This window comes from Sinohyriopsis cumingii, chromosome 2 (genome assembly GCF_028554795.1).
Source record: "Sinohyriopsis cumingii isolate HCF-2022 chromosome 2, ASM2855479v2, whole genome shotgun sequence".
NCBI classification, from domain to species: Eukaryota; Metazoa; Mollusca; class Bivalvia; order Unionida; family Unionidae; genus Sinohyriopsis; species Sinohyriopsis cumingii.
Genome location: NC_142962.1, coordinates 53741809 through 53763755, shown reverse-complemented (window position 1 = coordinate 53763755; position 21947 = coordinate 53741809). Strand labels below are relative to the sequence as shown.

Genomic DNA, 21947 nt, shown 5'->3' with positions numbered 1-21947 from the left:
GACGCAGATATTTTGTTAATGTTTCTGGTGGTGTAATCAATTTGTTTTAAAAATTATGAGATAAAAATAATTGCAGAATAGCGAATCCTTTCATTCAGCCTATATCCTTATTTCATATAATTAAAAGCTTAGCATTTTACAAATTGTTCTTAACCTGTGGGCGTGAATAAGTTTTAGATAATTAATCCTTTACTATTTTTCTTTTCATCTTCAAGATTTAAATTTACCAAAGAAATGAAGACCAGGGGATTCACTGGTCATTTAGTCAATTTTGTTTTTCTGGACGATGATTTAAATAGTGAGGGATATTATGTAAAATGCATCTTCGTGATTTATAAAACATTTTATGAAATATTAACATAGTGATTTCATGTAGTCAATAATAGAGTTAACATTATTTCGATTTTCCTATTTTGAACAAATTTTCGAATGAAAAATATAATGTGATCGTAATTGGATTCAAAATGTTCTAGATCTGTATATCTCAAACATCCGAGAAAATAATACTTTGTAAAACTTTTATTTTAGACGGAATGTCTAAGCCATTCGAAACGCCCTCTATGAAAACAGCTTGAAGGAGCTTATACGGTTAAATTTTCTGAATACAACAAAATAAATTGACCGTTTAGTACATTCTCATGTTGGGAAAGGTTTATGAAAACCTGGCGGCGGTCCGGGCATAAAACAAAATGTGGTGTGATGTTAAATTCACGCTCAATCTCTACGTCACGGGTTTATGATTTCCAGGTTCATATGCAGTTTGAGCTGTTTACACTCGACCGTAAATACAGCATATTGTTGATGTTGTATAAACGACGTTTTTCAGCACACAGTACATTGTGGCCAGTATAAGTGGTGACGGCAGAACCCGGGAAAGCCTCATTGAAAACCACTGCCTCATGGTATGTTACTGGCAAGCTTTCTGATTGTCACGTTTGCTCAGCCCCAGTTCGTAAGTCGTTTATAAACTAAGGTATTATTACAAGCCATGGTTTGATATCTGGACATTGCCGTAGGCTAGAGCTAATCTCTTACTCAAGGTTACCGTCACCAGAGAGAAGACCTGGCATCTTAAATCTGCACAGCCGATAGATCGAGCGACTTCTCACCTATGCCTTACAGCTTTGCCCTAAGATCAGAGGGAATTGGGAAAATGGTTGGAGTGTGTAAGATTAGTTACTGTGGATGTACGGATATATCAGATCATGGATATTTTAATAATTGTATACTTTGCATGAGTTATAATGTGAAGAAATCCGTCTGATTGCTGTGATATTGTGCAGTATACTGGGATTAAGAATATGTACTGATTTGACGCAATTTATTGATGTATGTATGAGAAGTAATTGACACCGTGGTTTTATTTCGACGTTGTTGTACCATACAAGAACGTATGAGTATTTCGTTGTGAATGAATGCGTGACCAAATAAATGTAATAGCCGTTATCTGATGATAGGATGAATGTAGTGTGAGATGAGGGGGCTAAGGAAACTATTGTACAGTCCTTGTGTTTTCACAGGAAGCTTTTTGGGGGGACAGAACTTCCGGTTAATTTAAGTCTCCCCGAGTATCTAAGAGGAGAGACGGAAGTGGGACTAGCAGAGCAGTCGGAGTCGACATGTCTAGTCGGTGGAGAGAGCCGAGGAGGAGAAAGTGGAGAAGGAGGAGGAGTATAAAGAAGTCGAGGAGAAGAAGGAATTTAGAGAAATTCGGGAGGAAGAGGAGAAGGAATTGGAGGAACAAGAGAAGAGCATACACAGATAAGTGGAAATCAAGGGCATGTGGAAAGCTATCTTACACTAATATTCAAATGATGCAATAGACTATCACAGGGTCGAGCGGAAGGAGAGTACATGGGAAATTTTCATCATTTGACTATTGATATGTCATTAAATTTGTATTGGTTGAATTTCACTATTTTTTTATATTCAAACATGTAACCGTCGGCATTGCTGACTTGGAGCTCTGAGCTTTACATGTATCTTTCACTAATTTCACTTTCAAGCAAAATCGAGCCTGGCTGGGGCTTCTATAATAATTTAAAAAAGGTATTGGGAACGTCCCACCCCAACCATAAAACACCTACCACAGCGGTGGCATAACAACCCGTCACGTCACACTGACGAACCTGTATTGGCCGAACACAAGACTTGAAACCACGCAGACAGAGATGGGATGGATGTGATCGGTAAAAGCGATATCTTTAGTCATATTGCTAAAAGGGGCCCCTTCAGTATATTCCGTGTCCTAGTAGATAAAGTGCCTAGATATTTTTGCGACCATTGGTCCATAGAACATTCACTTTAATTAACGCGACATATAACGGAAAGGATATGTCATTATTAGAACTCTTTGCTTACCGCAGATGCTGTCAACCATCTTGCACAGAATGTAAATTTCCAATGTATTTCGATAAATCATATCGCCATAAATGGTGTGAGTGTTACTTGATCATTATGTCTCCTCTGCAATATAACTGTAATGCAACAAATCTAATATTTTATATCATCTTGAAATCTCTTGTCCAGCTTTCATTTTAAAAATTTAAACTTTCTCTAAAGTTCTCAATAAGTCACCATGTAATTTTCTCTTTGGAGAAAAATGAAGCTTTAAAAGTCGCTCTATAAAATTATGTGTTTGCGAGAAGTAAATTTGCATCGTTGGCACACGGTAGGATGCATTGTCATACCCTTAGTCGCATGATGTTTTTTAGACAGGACAAAAGTAGAACTCTCGACATAACGCTGCAGATATACACAAATTATTAAAGAGTGCAAAATCGAATTCTCTTTAGGCCAATCATATCGTCATGCTAGGCATGAATGTTTACTTTGATCATCCACTTCCCCACATTTTGGATGTCAAGATGTCATTAGGTCATCTCTGCTAAATGTATACTTTATTATAAATCAAATCTGTTATTTAATCTTAAAATATGCTTGATCTTTTTCATTGGAAAAAAAAAACATTACACTTACTATAACGTTATTAGGTGTCAGTCACCCTGAACAATTTTCTTTGAGAAATATTAATGCCTAAAAGACAGGAATGCAAAATTGTTTATTTGCAAGAGGTATATTTGCATCAATTGCACACGATGACTGTTACATTTTTTAAATGATACAGTCATAACTCTCGTAGGACGATGCTTTCTTAGTCAAAACCAAGTCAGTGTATTGTGTGTGTGTGTGTGATTTGGATTTTTAACGTAGCTTTAACAATTTGTCAGTCATATCGCTACGATGTATGCAGTGTGGCAGTTTATAGTGATGTCTAGCACTGCGGCATCATGCCGCAGACATGTATCATGATGTCCCACCCAGCCACATTATCCTGACACCAGGCCGACCAGTCCTAACAATAACCTCTTAATGCTGAGCGCTGAGCGAGGCAGCTGTTAGTACCATTTTTGTAAGTCTTTGGTATGACTCGGCCGGGGATCGAACCCATGACTTCCCGCATCCGAGGCGTGTGTGTGTTTCCTCATATATACGCCCATTACTGTCTCCGTGAAGAAGAAAAAAAAAACACATATAAAAAAGAAAACTATTTCACTGTTTTCTTCATCAGGGAAACTCGGTTATTTGATATTCTCAGGACTGAAAAATATGAACGGCAGATGGTTTCTTCTCTCTGACCTAATTATAACTTTATTTCATGTAAAAATGAAGCATTGCGCTCGAAGAGTAACAATGTGATCCAAAAACCTAAATATCGTTTATCTATACAGGAACTTGACAGGACAAGCTGTATTTAATTGCACGATAAAGGGTCCTCAAGCTATGATACTTAAAATATATATATGAGTGAATCATTCAGGCATGTGATGCAAATAGTGTGCAGAAAGATCTTAACGCATTTGTCTTTTCTGAGTACTACCAATTTATGAACTTTGTCTTCTTTCGTAATGAATACACATATCATTGTAATTACACAAAATTAAAAAGTGTACCACGTTTGCATTTTGATTTCAGCATCATCAGTCTTCATATTTACAGATGAAGTAGTTAATCTATCAGTATACACGAACACAACACAGCTAGAGCAGCTGAGTCACCCGCCACATTTACAACCTCGTGCAACAATGGCGCGCACATGTTGTAATATAAAACTGTTTTAACAGTAGCTGAATTTCCTGAAACCTGATGATTCTTCGATAACAAATTATGTGTTTATAAAAAGGAATAAAACTGAGTATAGAGATGTGATTCAAATTGCGTTAGCATTTTTTTTTTGAAGACACCCTTCGTAATATTTTTTAAAACTTGGTTGAAATATGTAACAAAAATACATGTACTTTTGTCTCTCGTGTTACTTTTGTCTCCGAACTGTTCCTTGTATTAAAAATGTATGAGTATTTCATTGTGAATGAATGCATGACCAAAGAAATGTAATAGCCGTTATCTGCTGTTAGGCTGAGTGTAGTGTGAGATGAGAGGGCTAAGGAAACTATTGTACCGTCCTTGTGTTTTCACAGGAAACCTTTTGGGGGACAGAACGTCCGGTTCAGATAAGTCCCGAGTATCTAAGAGGGGAGACGGAAGTGGGACTAGCAGTGCAGTCGGAGTCGACATGTCTAGTCGGTGGAGAGAGTCGAGGAGGAGGAGTATAAATAAGCCGAGGAGGAGAAGGAATTTGGAGGAAGTCGGGAGGAAGAGGAGAAGGAATTGGAAGAACTGGAGAGGAAAATACACAGATAAGTAGAATACAAGGACATGTGGAAAGCTATCTCCCACTAGTATTCAAATGATGCAATAGGCTATCACAGGGTCGAGCGGAAGGAGAGTACTTGGTAAATTTTAATCATCTGATTATTGATATGTCATTAAATTTGTATTCGTTGAATTTCAATATTTTTGTATATTCAAACATGTACCCGTCGGCATTGCTGACTTGGGGCTCTGAGCTTTACATCTATCTTTCACTAATTTCACTTTCAACCAAAATCGAGCCTAGGTGGGGCTTCTATAATAATTGTATTGGGAACACCCCACCCCAACCATTACACACTTTACCACATGGTGGCATAACAACCCGTCACGTCACACCTAAATATCGTTTATCTATAGATGAACTTGACCGGACAAGCTGTATTTAATTGCACGATAAAGGGTTCTCAAACTGTGACACCTAAAATATATATCTGAGTGAATCATTCAGGAATGTGATGCAGAAAGATCTTAACGCATCTGTCTTTTCTGAGTACTGCCAATTTATGAACTTTGTCTTCTTTCGTAATGAATACACATATCATTGTAATCACACAAAATTAGAAAGTGTACCATGTTTGCATTTTGATTTCAACATCATCAATCTTTATATTTACAGATGAAGTAGTTATGCTATCAGTATACACGAACACAACACAGCTAGAGCAGCTGAGTCACCCGCCACATTTACAACCTCGTTGTAATATAAAACTGTTTTAACAGTAGCTGAATTTCCTACAACCTGATGATTTTTTGATAACAAATTATGTTTATAAAAAGGAATAAAACTGAGTATAGAGATGTGATTCAAATTGCGTTAGCATTTTCTTTTCGAGCACACCCTCGTAATATTTTTTAAAACTTGGTTGAAATATGTAACAAAAATACATATACTCTGTCTCTCGTGTTACTTTTGTCTCCGAACTGTTCCTTGTATTAAGCTACAATTGAAAGGGATCTTGTAAGCGGGAATGGGCTTTTCTCCAAAGGTGGTACCCATCAGAGGACACCCAGGCAGTTGGGATGTGGATCAGAGTGCCACCTATCTTGGATGACTTGCTATAATATCGTGGTAGGTAATCATTATGTGGCTAGTTTGTAAACAATAATTTTTTCAGACTTACGTCTTCGAGACTGATAAGCCGATTTCTCAATTAAAAATTGTTCGTATCCTTTGAAAGCGTGCGTTCGGTGTGTAAAACATAGCTTGACGTGTCATGTTTCGTGAGTGTTCTGAACTACACCAACAAGCACGACTCGGTGTGGAATTTTCATTAAACGGGGAGCAAATCATTAAAGATTCCATACTTAAAAGGAAATCTTTATGTTAATGTTTGGTAGCTTGAATGACCAATTATGTAAATTATACAATATATTGGAAAACGAAACGTGCTATCATAAAAATGTTCAGTAAAATTCCAACGTCTCTGAAAAGTTCTCATTACAACATCTGCTTCAAGTCCTTTGTAGGTGATATAATATGAAAAGACCGACTCATTTTGCGACGTAACACGTTTTAGATAATTGAATTAAAAACTGGTGTTAGGTGCATTTGATTCGAATTCAATATAAATTGTCCATGTGAAAGAGCGTATATTGATTTGATGAATGCAAAACTTTGCCATTCTAAACCTATTTGACATAATGCAGTTTAACGCACGCTTCCATATCATGATGCAAAGCTAGAAACAAACCTTAATTTATGGCTAATAAAATCAGTGGAGATAAACCTGAGACGAAACGCATGTTCTGATTGACACCGTATACATTAAATTGCCATTTTCTGTGAAGAAATTATGATCTTCTTGAGCAATGTAAGTTACATTTACCAAATATATCATAAATATCAAACAAGACATAAATAAACCGAATTTTCTCATCTTTATCTGAATTATATCCCCTCCTTAAAATGTCTCTGATGTTCATTAATACTATCATTTCAAAATAAATGTAGCTTTTTCACTCCTGCAAAGATGGAAAATATCACCAACATTTCAATTGTAATATGTTGTCTCTTTCCAAACAACTACTATACATAACAAGGCAATAAATAAACATAACTGAAAGTGAACTCCTATCGAAAGAAGTGCCTTTGATCTGTTTCTGCCGTCTCCATTTAGTGGTCATATTAGGACTCGACAGCTGTTCTTACCTACTGTACATATCCCTTGTTGGGGTCAGCTGTCAAAATAAGAACCATGCTTTCTGTGCATTACACTTTATTCAACATGTGCGTGGCGAAGGTTGCTACGAGTTGTTAATTTCACCAATAAATGGATGGGTCTGTCTAAGTGTCGCTTCAAAAGAATTGTTGCTACTATATTGTTTTCCGAAGACAGAATGTCGCATTGAAGTCGAAACATTATGAGTTTCACTTTATCCAGTAACGACAATTTTAATAAAAGTCCACAGTAATATCAACTTGATTTGCACTGTATGATGCTTTGTTGCAACCAATATTGTAATAAAAAATGTACAACGTCAACAGTATGATTACACTGTATGAGGCTTTGTAGAAACCAGTATTGTAATATAAACCTACAACCACAACAGTGATTTATACTGTATGAGGTTTTGTAGAAACGAGTATTTTAATACAAATCTACAAAGTCAGCATTGTGATTTACACTGTATGTGTATTGTAATAAAATTCTACAACGAATGTATGTATGTATGTATGTATGTATGCATGCATGCATGCATGCATGCATGCAGGTAGGCAGGTGTGCATGCTTGCATGCATGTATGCATGTACATATGTACAGCACTGGCAAATTTGACAGTAGCAACATCGTACCTGAAGGCGAGGTACCTGGAATAAATCATAACCAAACCACAATGGCATCTTGCCAAAGCAGTGACGTATGTTTTGTGTGTTAGTATTTCAATGTTGTTTGTGCTTGCTTTGTCAGCACAGCAGCTGTGTAAGATTACTATCATGTTCTCATCATTAAATTTGATCTGTATTTGATGCTTCGTTCTGAAAGCAAACCAGAATATATTTTTATAGTTAAAGCCTGCACGTGAAGATATGACGTTCTTTGATTTTAATTTTGTGAAAAGGTTTCAAAATTCATTTGTGATTTACGTGTCAACACAACAGCTGTGTTAGATAGTTTATAGATAGGCGGAGCTGGAATCATAATTTTATATTTATTAAGGTTTTCAGTTTATTTTTCTTTCTTTCAGTTGTGTATATATATATTTGATGCGAGGACAAGATATTAACATTACTAAAAATATAGTTATTATGTTATTTGCTAACGGTGTTCCTCAAACCTTAATAAGATTTGCACTGAATATGAATCACCAATAAGGACACTGTGTGCTTTTAAAAAGTAACTTGAAGTTTAAAGGGGCCAAAAACAGCATGTACATACATTTATGTATGTATGTATATATGTATGTAGCAGTTTGCGGCACATGAGCGCAATAACAACAGTGACTATATTATGACAACTAAATGGAAGGTTTGAAAAATGCAACTAAATTACAGTAATTTCAAAAGGACCAATTGCCTTCGATTGCAGCTTCTGCTGGTGTTGGTTATACATTTCACATATTAATCTGAAAAAATACGAGACAATAATTTTCAGAGAAGTTTCATATTAGCAGGCATTCGTTCAGTTAATATGTTTTGAGGTACATAACTGTATTTTATGTTATTTCAAAGTGTTAGTAATATTCCGTATTCAAAAAGTTCACTTCAAGTCATGAAACGTTGCCAAACATACCGAACGCATGTCGTGTGAATAATAATCATTAAACTTGCATATATGATCCACTGGGCATAAACAAAAAGGAACAGTAATCTATTAAAGTGTTTTCTGGTATATCCGTGAGTGTTCAAGAAAAGTTGTACGATCATGTTATGACGTTTAATTTTTCTTCAAAATAAAATTAGTACTAATTCCAGTTAATTAGTTACTTATTCTTAAGTAATAAAGGGATCAATTAACTAGCGTTTACTCTACTTGTTTCTGAAATTCACCTGTGCTTATATTTTCTTTATATTATCGAATTTATCCAAAGATATAGAAAGTAATGTATGTACATGCCACATTTTATATAAAGCTGAAATAATCACTCAAACTTCTGCACCCACCAAACATTTTTGAATTATAGAGTAGATATAATTCTCCAATACCATCCATGATTCGTCCACGTGTTGTAAGTAAAGACAATACGTATATAATTATATATTTTAATTGTATATAGGAATTTAAAATTGAAAGTAGCTATCAATAGTTATTCTAATACTTTATTTGCATGATGAAAATGTTTCGACAAGAACATATAATTATACAAATAGTTTTCAGTTTAAGAACAAATAACAATTGGTTTCCTGTATAAAGTGCAGCTAACGACCTTACTAATGATGAAAACCTTCAGTTGTAATTGCAATATGTGTACGCTTTTATAGGCCGGAAACATCACCCAGTCTCGGGGTGAAATTAACATTTAAACAAGTTTTATTTTTTATCTATCCGGTAGTATGGCTGGTCGAAGGGCGCCACTGATGACTTTGCGACAGGACTTCACCATTTTGTTATATTCTTTACTGTTCCTTGAGACTTAAAAAAGTCCCTATCTGTCCACTCTAGGATGTTTTTTTTCCCCCTCTCTATTTCTGTCTGTCTCGTTTCCTCTTTACTCTGTAGAATTGTATTAGACAGGCCAGATGAGCATGAGACATGACCATACCATCTTTGTTTGCGTTACTTTATACTGGTAATTAGATCCTTATATGATCCAGATGGACGTTGCATTATAATGCGCACCCCACCCCCATTTGATACGTGGTCTAAGTATGAGCTGTTTAGGATCTTTCGATAACATCGTATATCTACTAGGTGGATTCTCTTCTCTAGCTCTGCAATCAAGGTCCATGTCTCACGATCATGCAGGGATAAAGACATTACTAGGGAGCATATAGCATACATAGCATATACATGTATTCTATAAAAGTCTGCAAACATGCAACAAATCAAAAAAGCAGATCATTATAAACACTAAAATGGTAAAATACTCTTCCCAATAATATGCATTAATGAATATATTTCAGTGTCAAATCAATCAAATATAATATTTTTCAGTCCTTTGTGAAAAACACAGAAATCAAGAAAGGTGGTGAGTTCTTTAAGTTGTCTTTGCATCTGATTAAAAACGCTTGGCAATAGCAGAGGATACATTGGATCATCCCTGGTCTCTTTTTCAAACTCCTGCTCTAAAGAGTCACGAAGTCGATATACGGCCTTGAATGTTGCGTTGCGAATGCTGAAGCGATAAAAACAATTAAATAAGACAATTCCAATGTTTGAATATTATGTCATTATAGAAGCAAACGTTTAGTGTTGTAACACAAGTAAAATATATCAAGAACATTCATATTGGGTTACTTGTAAAATTATTGGATTTGGATGTACAGTTCAAACATCTAGCTTTGATAACTGTAGCTTCATCTGCAGTTCTTTGAATCGAATAATGCAGTACATGTTGTATGTTCATTACAAATAAGAATGTATTAAACAAGGTTAATCAAGCTGTTTGAATCTCATATACAGTCGCAAAATAGTCACATTGAATTTGCCTTTGGTCATGAATGTTGTTCCAAATATCTGAATAGTAAGTGAAGTGTGAAAGGCATTTTCCCACATGCCTCTGACGGAGATATTATCCATCCGTCCGTCTGTAACGGTCTGCTCATAAACCGCTTTGCAGAAATGTTCGATTTTTCTACACAGGTTGCCCGTGTGATAACGATATACTAGAGGAGGTGTAGTGTTTGGTCTTCTCTTATTTCATTTGAAGGGCGGGAGCCAAAGGTCAGCTCTACAACAACAGCAATAGCAGGGACATTTTGGAATATTTTTTGACCTAATGTTAAACATGACGTCACTGCAAGAGGAGTCATAATGCATGCAACGAATATGGGATGACACGAGAGTGGCGCGCAATAAGAAAATACGCAATTATTAAGTGGGGATTCTTTATATCAAGGAGTGGAGACAACTCTATATTTAAATGTGAGTAGACGGCTTCTCATACCTGCAGCACTGGTAAATTGGTGCACCCAGAACCATGATTGGAGTTGGACAAAGCCTATAAAAATAAAAATAAAACTGAACATAATAATTGTGATATTAATAGGATGCACAAACAAACAGGAATAAATAGAAAAATGTAAATATAGCTATAGATACGACCATAGATGATCTGGAAAATCAATATCTTTAAAATGTGAAAGAACAGAGAAGAATCTATTATGCATTGAGATAAAGGGCTCAGTAAATAATAATAATAATAATAATAATAATAATAATAATAATAATAATAACAATAATAATAATAATGAGGACTTTGTATAGCGCCTAATCTTTAGAAGCTCTAAGCGCTTTAAACATTAGACAACACCTATAAGATAAAAAACATATAATGATATGATTAAAAAAAACAAACACCATGAAATTAGAAAACATTTAAAAAAATTTAAAAAATGCTGAGAATATTTAAGGTAGAAAACATATTAGGTCTTTAAGCTTGTTCTTGCAGTCGAAATAAGTGAGTTTTGAGAAATAAGTGAGTTTTGAGAGCCCTCTTTAATGTGATCACTGTGTCTTTGTGTCGAAGTTCAGTGGGCAATTCATTCCACGTTGCTGGGCCCTGGTATGCGAAAGAACGCTGTCCATATGACTTTGTTTGCATACTTGGAATTATGAGTATACGACTGTCAGAAGAGGAGCGTAAGTATCTTGCTCGTGCATACACATGGGTGAGGTCGGATAGATATGTTGGACTAGAGTCCGACAGTGAAACGTATTGTGTTTGATTCTGGATCGAATGGATAGCCAATGTAGGGTACAGAGCAGCGGGGAGGTGTGCTCTGATCGTGGTACTCTAAGTATGATCCGAGTAGCTGTGTTTTGAACTTTTTGAAGTTTCTGGAGCAGATATTGAGATGAACCAGACATAACTGAGTTACAATAGTCCAGTCTTGAAAGTACTAATGATCACACAAGTGTTTTAGTGGCATCAACTGAAAGATATTTGCGAATTGAGCTGATACGTCTCAGCTCAAGATATGCAGCCTTGAACGATATATTTAATATAGCAAAAGACAGTGAAGTGAAGTGAACATTTGCACTAATACTATGGTAATTTCATTTGAATGGTATGTTCTCTTTGAAGTAGCATAGTCTGTATAAACTCAACGTGGTTCAATAATGTCTGCAATAGTATTAGTATATTTGAAGCAATAATACATTTCTTTGGTTGTGGCTTTTCTAACAATACTTACGATTGTCCGAAGTCAATCATTACATTTACTATCGTTTTGCCGTCGTCTCTGATGATATAGGTATGTCTCTGGTCTATATTGTTCAGTATGTAGTCGATAACTGCCATGTCAATGATATGATAAAACATCCTATCTTCATTGTAAGGCGGTTGTGATCTGAACACGGAACAATATCTATCGTCTCCTTGCAAATTGTTCATGAATCTAAAAAGATACCGGAAGGAATTTTCATTTTTGCATTACTGAATCCAGAAATAATATTTAATGTTAACAACAGAAAGTCATCATTGTCTGTATCGGTAAGCTTCTTTGCTGATATGGTATGCACAGAAATAAATTCCTGAACAATTAAGTGGGTATATTAACACAGTCTTTCATTTGGAAGGGAATTAGCTAAATCAAAACACAAGTAAAGTAATGCTCAAAACATTGCAATCCAGTGAAGCAGAATTTCCTAAATAGGCTTGACATGAATGATTATACTCGGTCAGGATAACATCAAAAGAGAACTAATATTTTTATTTCGAATTAAGACAAAAGTGATATAAAACTCCAAAGAAAGCAATGCTATTGCCTGAAGCGGTATTTTTCATGTTAAAGATATATGGAAGTGAAGGCATTTCAACCAATTTAATCAGCTCATCAAATGCTCTGCTTGAAGAAGTGGAAATAATATATTTACTCCTCTTTACTTAACAAAGTCAGTTCGAGAGAGAAGAAATGGCATATATATTGCTATCTGTATTTAATTTGGATCGGTTTTTTCTCTTTTTCCCATGATTATAAGTTATTTATGATTGTTCTTTGTAATTGACCTTAGTTCAAAATCAAGGTGATTATGTACCTGATCATCTCAGTGGAATTATTTATTCGATTATTATTTACTGCAAATACAAAGAACTTATCAATAACAGTTTTGAACAGGAGCATGTTTTTTTTAATTACAGTGAATTACAAGAACATTTTTGGATTATAGTATTGTCATATCTCATAAAACTCTTAGCACTTTATAACACTTCAGCCCATGAACACATTCGGAGTAAAATTTTCTTTAATAATTTGGGAGACCCACCAGCTTAAGCCGGTGCAATATGCAATAAAAAGATAAATTGGTTGATATAAAGTCGACGTCAGTTACGGATACGTGGCAAGCATAATCCATGAAGCTTATCCAGTTATTTCCAGTGACCACTGAACCAAATAATATGTTGTTTGCAACGCTAGCGGTTCATTTAGACTCCATTGGACATCAATATAAACGATGTGGGCTACACACATTAGCTTGACCACAAAACCTCATATGTAACAGTTTACAACTAGTCGTGTGCCAATAATTGCATACGAAATCATCATACAGATTTACCAAAGCTCAAACAATGTTGTATGTGAGTCTAACCTGAATATACTGATGAATTAAAAAAGGAATAATCGTAGCAAAGGAAAGGACTAAAGACGAAAAGAACAAATGCCAAATGGACATAATATTGTGCATGAAAATTAGAATACCCAAAGACGAGTAAATCACGTGAAGCAAGTTATTTAAATGATTTGATATTTAATGATGAAGATATCCAAGAGTAAATGATTTAAACCATATTTTTATATTATCATATGAATAAAATTTAAACTTACCAGTCATTAGTATCTCTCTGAAAATTGGTATAATAATGCAGAATACGAGTCACGCACCATAATCAATTTTCAGAAGCAAGTAAAAAATGAAGCAGAGTTAGTGAGGAACTTTATGAACGCTCCAAGACATTTGATGTTATTTCTTGCAAAGGTATAAGATATGGTCGTACTCGAGTTTGCGGAAAACTCAGTGATGGGTCATTTTAGTTACTTTGGGTTGGAAGAAACTTAAAGTTATCATATTCGCATTTGCAAATGAATTTAAATCTACGTTTGTAAAATTTTATGTCGATACAAAAGAAGCATGCCTTTCTATTTGATAAATCCTTATTTAAAATTTCAATTGTCATGAAGTCGTGCAATGGATCGTGTAAAGTTTTCTGGCCGCCTAGCCTCATTATAAATTTTTCCCTTTGATACAGAGGAGAAGGAGATAAAACAGTTATCTCTACACTCGATCATGTTGAGAAAATAGGAGAAGGGGTTGAATCTAGAGATATGAATTTTTCAAATGATTTTCTGTTACATACATCAAGAGGTCAAAGGCAAAGGCGTATGCCTCAGAAAATATAAACCCTGAGGTAGAATATGTCATTATAAATATTGTAAAACATATGTGCTTGCTTTACGTACTGGCCCCTGTGCTCGAATCAGTCTTAAACGCGACATGGGAGTCAAATCATGTAAGCAACATTGCCGGTTTTTTCTTCTATCTATTCATATTATTAACACAGACACTTGTGACTCCAGAAACGATATACATAAATAAACAAAACATATACAGAAATAAATGAAACAAAAATAAGCAAACTAATTGCATGGATTGAAACGTTTGCAGTTTCTGATTCTGCTGGAATACAAAAGTAAACTAGTCAGTCACAGCTGTTTTTAATTAGAAAAGACTTTTCCCAGATATAATGATACACACCGTGCTTCAGCTGAAACAAATTGCACAATAGCAAGGAATGCGAATACCCAGAAGTATGCAAAAAGCTGACATAACTGAACTATTGAGACCAAGAGTTGCACTGGATAAACATACTTCACCACCGGTTGTTAGTCCACCAGCGGTAGTTAATACAACAGCAATGGTACAGCAGCTGAAACAATTTTCATGTCAGAATAATATACAAAGTTTGAACAAAACGATCGTAGTATGGAGGAAGAATAAAAACAGCCGTCGGGATGAAAAAAAAATGTATTATGAATGAACAAAAACGTATAGAATCTGTTATTGCTACTAAAGCAATATCAAGTACCTGAATTGAAATTTCATGCACGTAGTGGTTAATTAGAAATTCGCATGGCAATTATCTTAAACACATACAAACTAGGAAATGAGGCTAGACAGCTGTTATTAACAATTATTATTCCTGGAATCACATCGGTGTTGCATCATTTTGGCCAATCTGGAGATAAAGCAGATATTTGCCTTAATGAGCATTTGAATATGCCACCTAACAAGGATGGACTGCATAGGATTGCAAAAGTATGGGTGACCCTAACGATCTATATCTGAGCACCGATGTGTAATTGCTTGCTGACGTTTTGGAAAACTTGTGGGACACTGCCATGTACGTTATAAGCTCGATCCTGCTCATTACATATCAACACCACGAATGATCTGTAAAGCATTGTTATCAAAAGTCAAAGTCGAGTTGGAATTGCTCACCGATATTGACCAACATATGTTATTAAGCACTCTTTTCGTGGCGAGATTTATATGGCGAGTCAATGATATACTCGCATAAACAAACTAAAAACTTGATGATTATTAGCCCCTTTTCCCCGCACACTTACATTAAATTCAAATAACGATTGGACGTGGAATCAACTGTTGACGGTTGGTGGTTTTAGGCGGACTAATCCTAAATACATTGACATACAAAAGCACGTTCACTAATACATCATCAACAGTGACAACGGACACTTATTTGAAGTTCATCTGGAATATCTAGTACATTATTTTCAGTTAGTACCCGAAGCGTTGTCGGTGCCCGACTACGTGGTATTCTCCGTATCAGTGCTGATCAGATTATTTGTATCTGTGGGCATCATTGACTATATTTAACGTGTACTTGTCTGTGTTTAATCGTCCTTGTCGAACTTGTCTTTTACGTACACGATCATGTGGAAGAAATGATATCAGCCTGATAAACCTCATAAGGTGTTTGGACATCAAACCAACCGCAGTAAATGTACCCAGGAATACGTTTTCCACCAGGATATTTTAATCCAAAGTGTCACCAGTTAATGTGTGGATGTAGTAGTGGTATCACCGCCGACGTGTTTAATGAACGTGACCTTTGCTCAAAATCGAACGCAAGTTCCAGTAATTGCAGTTCATCCATTGCCTGTTTGTATATGGGTTGGTTTTGTAGTACGCATTTTGCGACATCTTAACCATCCAAGCGTGGTGATATATTTCCAAACTCAACTCATGGTCCTGCTGCATCAGGAAAAACTCAATTGTTCTTGAAAATTATATTAGGATGGTTAGAGTGGGATAGGTTTTACCTGATTGCGCCACTGGATGATGGTCAGCCGCGTTGTGATGTTCTCAAAGATTTTCATTGATTGAAAATAGTGACAACGCCACCGTTGATTTATTTTCCACCTTCGTGGAAACACTTAACATTGACGATTTGAATGCAAAAAGAAAACGATCTTGTAGTGTACGATGAAGTGATGCTTGGGCACCAAGTCAATCCAGGTCAATCCAAGTCAAATATTTTCACGAGGTTGCACAAAATACTGATGTTGGATATTTGACTACGATACGCACATATGCCTAAAGTGATTCGTGCCAACTGCAACATGTTTATGATGTTTCGTGGCATTCGTGCAAATCAGTCTTGGAAACATTCATTGGATAAATTTATTGACATGTTTGCGAGAATTTTTAAGGACCCATATAGTTTTCTTACCATTGATTTGATTGGAACTTCCAGTCACAGTCTTACATATCGTGAGAAACTGGACACGAACATTTCTCTCAAAACAATTTTACAATAAAATAAACAATTATATAAAATGTCTCCCAATGATGTCATTGAAGAGTATGAAATGCAACGCCGTAAAGTTGCTTGTGTACAACAGGAATTAGTTGGGGGTGTTATTGCAGGTCGTAAAAGTCTCAAAGATATGTTTCAGTCTCTGCAGACTCCACGAGAAGACCTAACAGTGGGATTCGAAGGAAAACAAACATTTGCACCACTGACTAAACCAACAAAAGAAATTGCCGATCGTTCCGAAGATATTAAAAAGACAATGCGAGCAACAATGGTAGATGAGAGTAGCAGGGCTAACGGTAACGTAAGAACTGGGTCTAACTCCTAAAATAGGTCAACGCAACAAGTATATAAAAAGGCACAAGTGACACCACTGAGACATTAAACAATTACCAACACGTATAGCAGGCCCAGAGGTCCAATAAGAGGAGGCTGCAGTCCAAGAAAAGGCGGCTGAGACAACAACACCTTCCAAACACTAGTCAAAGTTACCACGTGCTGGAATATATAACGATGAAAGGATCTTATGAATTTTACAGCCAATTTTCGTGCTGATTGAACAAACTATGTTAAGGTAAGTTATAAGAATCTTTTCAAAATTATTGCCAGTGATAGCGGGACCAGATGGATATATCAAAAGAAGTTTATTAAGGGTATGTCAACAGGTGACGATTGGAAAGAATTTGTGTGCTAAAGAAAATAAAAATTCAGAACGTACACTCAGTCAGTCAGAAGAAGACCAGGAAGAACAAGACAGATGGATGAAAAGCAAACGATGGGGTCAGCAACAGATACCAAAACGTACACCGGCACAGGAAGCGGTCTTGGAGGACTGCGTTACGCTAATGAGCTTACCGATTGATGGAAACATTTTGGGCATCAATTCGTGCAAGCAACAATGCATCAGAGGTTATTAATGAAGTTGCATCGACTTTACAGCGACTGCTAACATGTGACATAATGGAGAGACAAAGACATTGCTCGTTGATGCACGAACTTGTTACGATATCAATGAGGATGAGTTCTGAGTCGGTTTTGCACCAAATCCATGCTGCATTGCAACAGGTTGTTGTAGATACAACTGAATGCATTACCGCGATTATCAGAATCTCATCAACATAACCAGAATTACGGGTGACTTTTGCTACACCAGCTACAAATGGAGAATCACGCACACTTGAGATATCATTAGCATTGCTGAGAGTTTATTAATCACCTTGACGTTTAAAACCGTGCATGATGTTAACGCGATAAAACCCGTTATGCGACATATTATGGAACTGGCCTCAGTGTTTGTGGAATATTCACAGACGCAACAAAGGTGCTGGTAATCTTATCATCACGGACTGCTCTAGTCAATAAACTAATGCGAGTCGTTGATAGCATCAGAAATTCTACTCTGGATCGAATGAAGACAATGTAGGAATTGCAAACGTCTAAAAGCTTCGCTATCGACTACAACGATTAGTGACTCGACACACATCAAAACGGTTACAGTGCCTTCAGCAGAAATAGTGCCGGTTCCTGTTGGCAAAATTATTAATGAAGCGACTTAACAACCGACAGGACTTTCAAGCATATTCATGTAGGCGACCTTCAAAATCGTGCAGGCAACGCTGATGCAGATATAGAAGCTGGTGTAGGTGTTAACGGCATGTTAACGGTAAATTTGCTCAACACCAAGGACATCTTCTAGGAACCTTATTACAATTTTCATTTGCGGTTCCCTTCAGTCACATATTTTGCTTTTGCAGAGATGTTCGTATGTTGTTGTTTTTTTTAGCCAAACATACATTGCAGATGCCTGTGTTATTCACTTCCTTACCTACATAATTACACGTGTTATCATTTATACAGTCTGGAACCTCTTCAACGCTATCGTTCAACGTAATGCTACAGACACGCAGCCACCATGTACTATTATGGGAAAATTTACTTGGCAAATAAGTACCCAACACAGCCTTGCAGCACCAACATATGTGTTTATAGCGTTTCAACTTACAAATAAAGATAAGTTCCTAGATGAGAGTAAAATGATATTTGATATCTTGTAGGTGACTGCGATTTCTTTGCGTTTAAAAAGTCTCCAAGAAACTTCTGAAGAAATTCTGTTTAAGTTTGAAATATTTGGTCGTATTTGGACCGGCATGAAAAAATGTACCATGGTTTGCAAATTTCCAAACATGACTTCGTGACACCGTACCCAGTTTACTACTTTTCACTGGAATATGATGTGATACTGTTTGAGAAGACTCTTGTTGGAGGGTGCTAGTGGTTGAATTATGATCCTCGATTTCAATAATATTGTCCTATCACAAAGAGAAGGAAGTCCTAAACTGAAAATCAGATAAGAACAATAGAAAATGCAATAAAACAATGGTAGGGTTGCATTGAAACTTTAACCTGGAAAATTGACCGGAAATGTTCCCGTGTAGTTAGCCAAAACACAACTCGCTCAGCTTAATAAGACCAAATAAAACAATACCGCAGTGACATTAAAATCATCAAAGTCATAGGTAACATAAATATAAAAGACCGTGGAATATTTCCATTCCTTGCAGCTATTCCAGCGTTGTTTAGCAGCAGTACTTGCAAAAGCTGCTGCAGTAGGTGCTGTCGGAAGTGCATCCAGAAAGGCACAGAAAATGTGGTTAGCTGTCGCATAACGCATCGTTGACCTGGTAGGTCTATACAAATAGACAATGCTTTCGATTACCAGGAATAAATTCGCTGAATAGCATTAGAAAGACGTCAGTCCTTTATTATCCTGTAATATCAAACTATCCCGGTTGTATTGACTAATCTTGTTTTACTCGCGATGGCAAAATAAGTCAAGCATTTTCGTATATTTATGTTCCTTGCTTAAAACGATCAATCATATTTTGCCATTAATTTAACAATAAAATACGTGCATTAACCTTTTTTTCCATGACACGGGCATACATTAGTAAAGACTGTTTAGAAATCACATGGTTTATCTCCCGTCATTTAAAAAAAACACACACTAAAATCCAACTTTTCGCAGCATTATACCAGAAATTTAACAAAAATACACAATGTCATTTCCAATGTGGTGATAGTTCAAAGCTAGATAGTGGCAATGAAACATTCGTGGAAAAAATGAAAAACGTACATGTCTTCTTTGATATTTTCTAAGGACAGAAGCAATGAAAAATACGTGGGAAAAATGTAAATTGGTTTTATCTTCTTTGATATTTCTCTAAGGACAGAGAAAAACAAAGGATGTGAACACAAAATCTATGTAAGAAAGTACCTCAAACCACATCACACACTGTATTATACATCACACGGAGTAATTTTGACATGGGTAAGAAAAAAGCACATATTCTATATCGTCATTTGCCTGATTATCTGCCGTATGTTTGATACATTTTTTATGTCGATTTGAGGTACGTTTAAAAACAAATCAACACCTTCCACATTAAGCATGATGATAGACTGCAGATGCTGCATGCTCGTAATTTCTTCTATACATGGTGTAGATGCCCTGTAACCCGTTACATAGTGAAACAAAGGCAGTGTTAAAAAGATGTTACGTTTCGCATGTTACGTATTAATTGGAGTATATAAATCCTGGAAACTACATACGTTTGCCTGTAGTTAAAGGAAATACGAGAGACACGAAGATGATTTTAATCGTAAGAACACAGTTTTATAATGTTTATAGTTCTAGACCCGCTGTTTCTGGGTATTTCAAACTGTGAATTGACAAAATGGCACATTTGTTCGCCTGTAAGGATCAATGAATTCATCTTAACAAACAACAAATTACAATTACATTTTTGACTAAGGAGACATATTTTGCTTGTAAAATATTTGTACATGCTTTCACAATAAAATGATTAAATAAACACATTATAACATTTAGAACAATTCAAAGAGTACATTATGACAAAATTGTTCATTCATGAGAAAGACCATTAGCCAAAAACGATTTTAACACACCCATTTTTGAATATTAAATTAACCCTGATTTCACAAAGAGAAGAAAGAGCTTCGCATCTTCCTATCGAAATGTGTTATGTGTACATGCAGACTACATACTTTGTTATACATCAGTGTTATGTGTACATACAGACTACAGACTTTGTTATACATCAGTGTTATGTGTACATACAGACTACAGACTTTGTTATACATCAGTGTTATGTGTACATACAGACTACGGACTTTGTTATATATCAGTGTTATGTGTACATACAGACTACAGACTTTGTTATACATCAGAACAATGTTCATGTCCTTTTCCTTTGTTATCTCTAAATTTCAAAGTTAGAAAGAATAAATAGGTAATCTTACACTGTTCTTCTTGAATAGTAATGAAAGTCATGATACTGAAATTCCGTCTTGTTCTCTGGATGAAATATGTGAACGGTTTTGTTAAGCCAAACCGTAGCAGAACCCTGTATAATTCCTCTTGTGAAGCAGAATTCGCTTATACCATCTATATATGGGCACTGCCATTTAAAACACACATCAGTATCTGTGGAAAGAAAGCAATGAATATATATATATATATATATATATATATATATATATATATATATATATATATATATATATATATATATATATATATAACACCTCCTCACTTTCAAGAACAGAAAGATAGCCTGGCATCTTCAGTATTCACAGAAATTACCTACTATCATGGTTTTCGATACTTCTGTAGTTTGAAAAAGACTTTACCTTCGGAACGTTCAAGTCAATGCATGTCAATATAATTCCTGTGTTTCGACCTTTTCATTGCATCAGATTTAATTACTTTGCAATAAAATACTTCTGCTTTCAAAATGTGTGCCTTAGCTGGTCCAAACACATATTTATGGAGCAAAATAACATTCCGAAAAAAACTTACTGTTCTTTTTTTTAATCAGGGATTTGATATCATGCGTTGCAACGGGATAAATCTCTTCAAACCAGGAAATCTGTCTTCCAGTTGTTAAAGGCATGTTGTTAAAACCAAGCAGTCTGCAAAATGAATATTCCAGTAATAAGACTAGCATGTGTACTACTAATATATAGTAATAACAACATGAACAACAACAAAATATTAATTATTTAATTAATGATAATAATAATAAATAACAAAAATGATAAAAAGATAATGATGATAATGATATATGAAGCTGAATGAATAAATGACTGGTAAATCAAACGACTGACAAAGTACTTGTGAACAGCATATCCTGTAGGATTTCTACAGTCAGACCTACCAAAGGATGCAGCAAAGGAGGCGTGAAATAGTACTAATTGAAAAACACCTGGCCTCCAAA

General features: G+C 35.6%; 1 protein-coding gene across 1 annotated transcript; it reads right to left on the bottom strand.

The window, feature by feature from the left end:
- Positions 1-9030: 9030 nt before the first annotated feature.
- Positions 9031-21639, bottom strand: LOC149804874 (glycosaminoglycan xylosylkinase-like). Its single transcript, XM_089935131.1, has 5 exons — positions 21530-21639; positions 20971-21154; positions 12008-12211; positions 10759-10812; positions 9031-9987 (listed from the first exon to the last, which is right to left on the bottom strand). The coding sequence occupies exons 1-5, from the start codon at positions 21621-21623 to the stop codon at positions 9783-9785; spliced, it is 741 nt and encodes a 246-aa protein (XP_089791257.1). The 5' UTR covers positions 21624-21639; the 3' UTR covers positions 9031-9782.
- Positions 21640-21947: the final 308 nt, after the last annotated feature.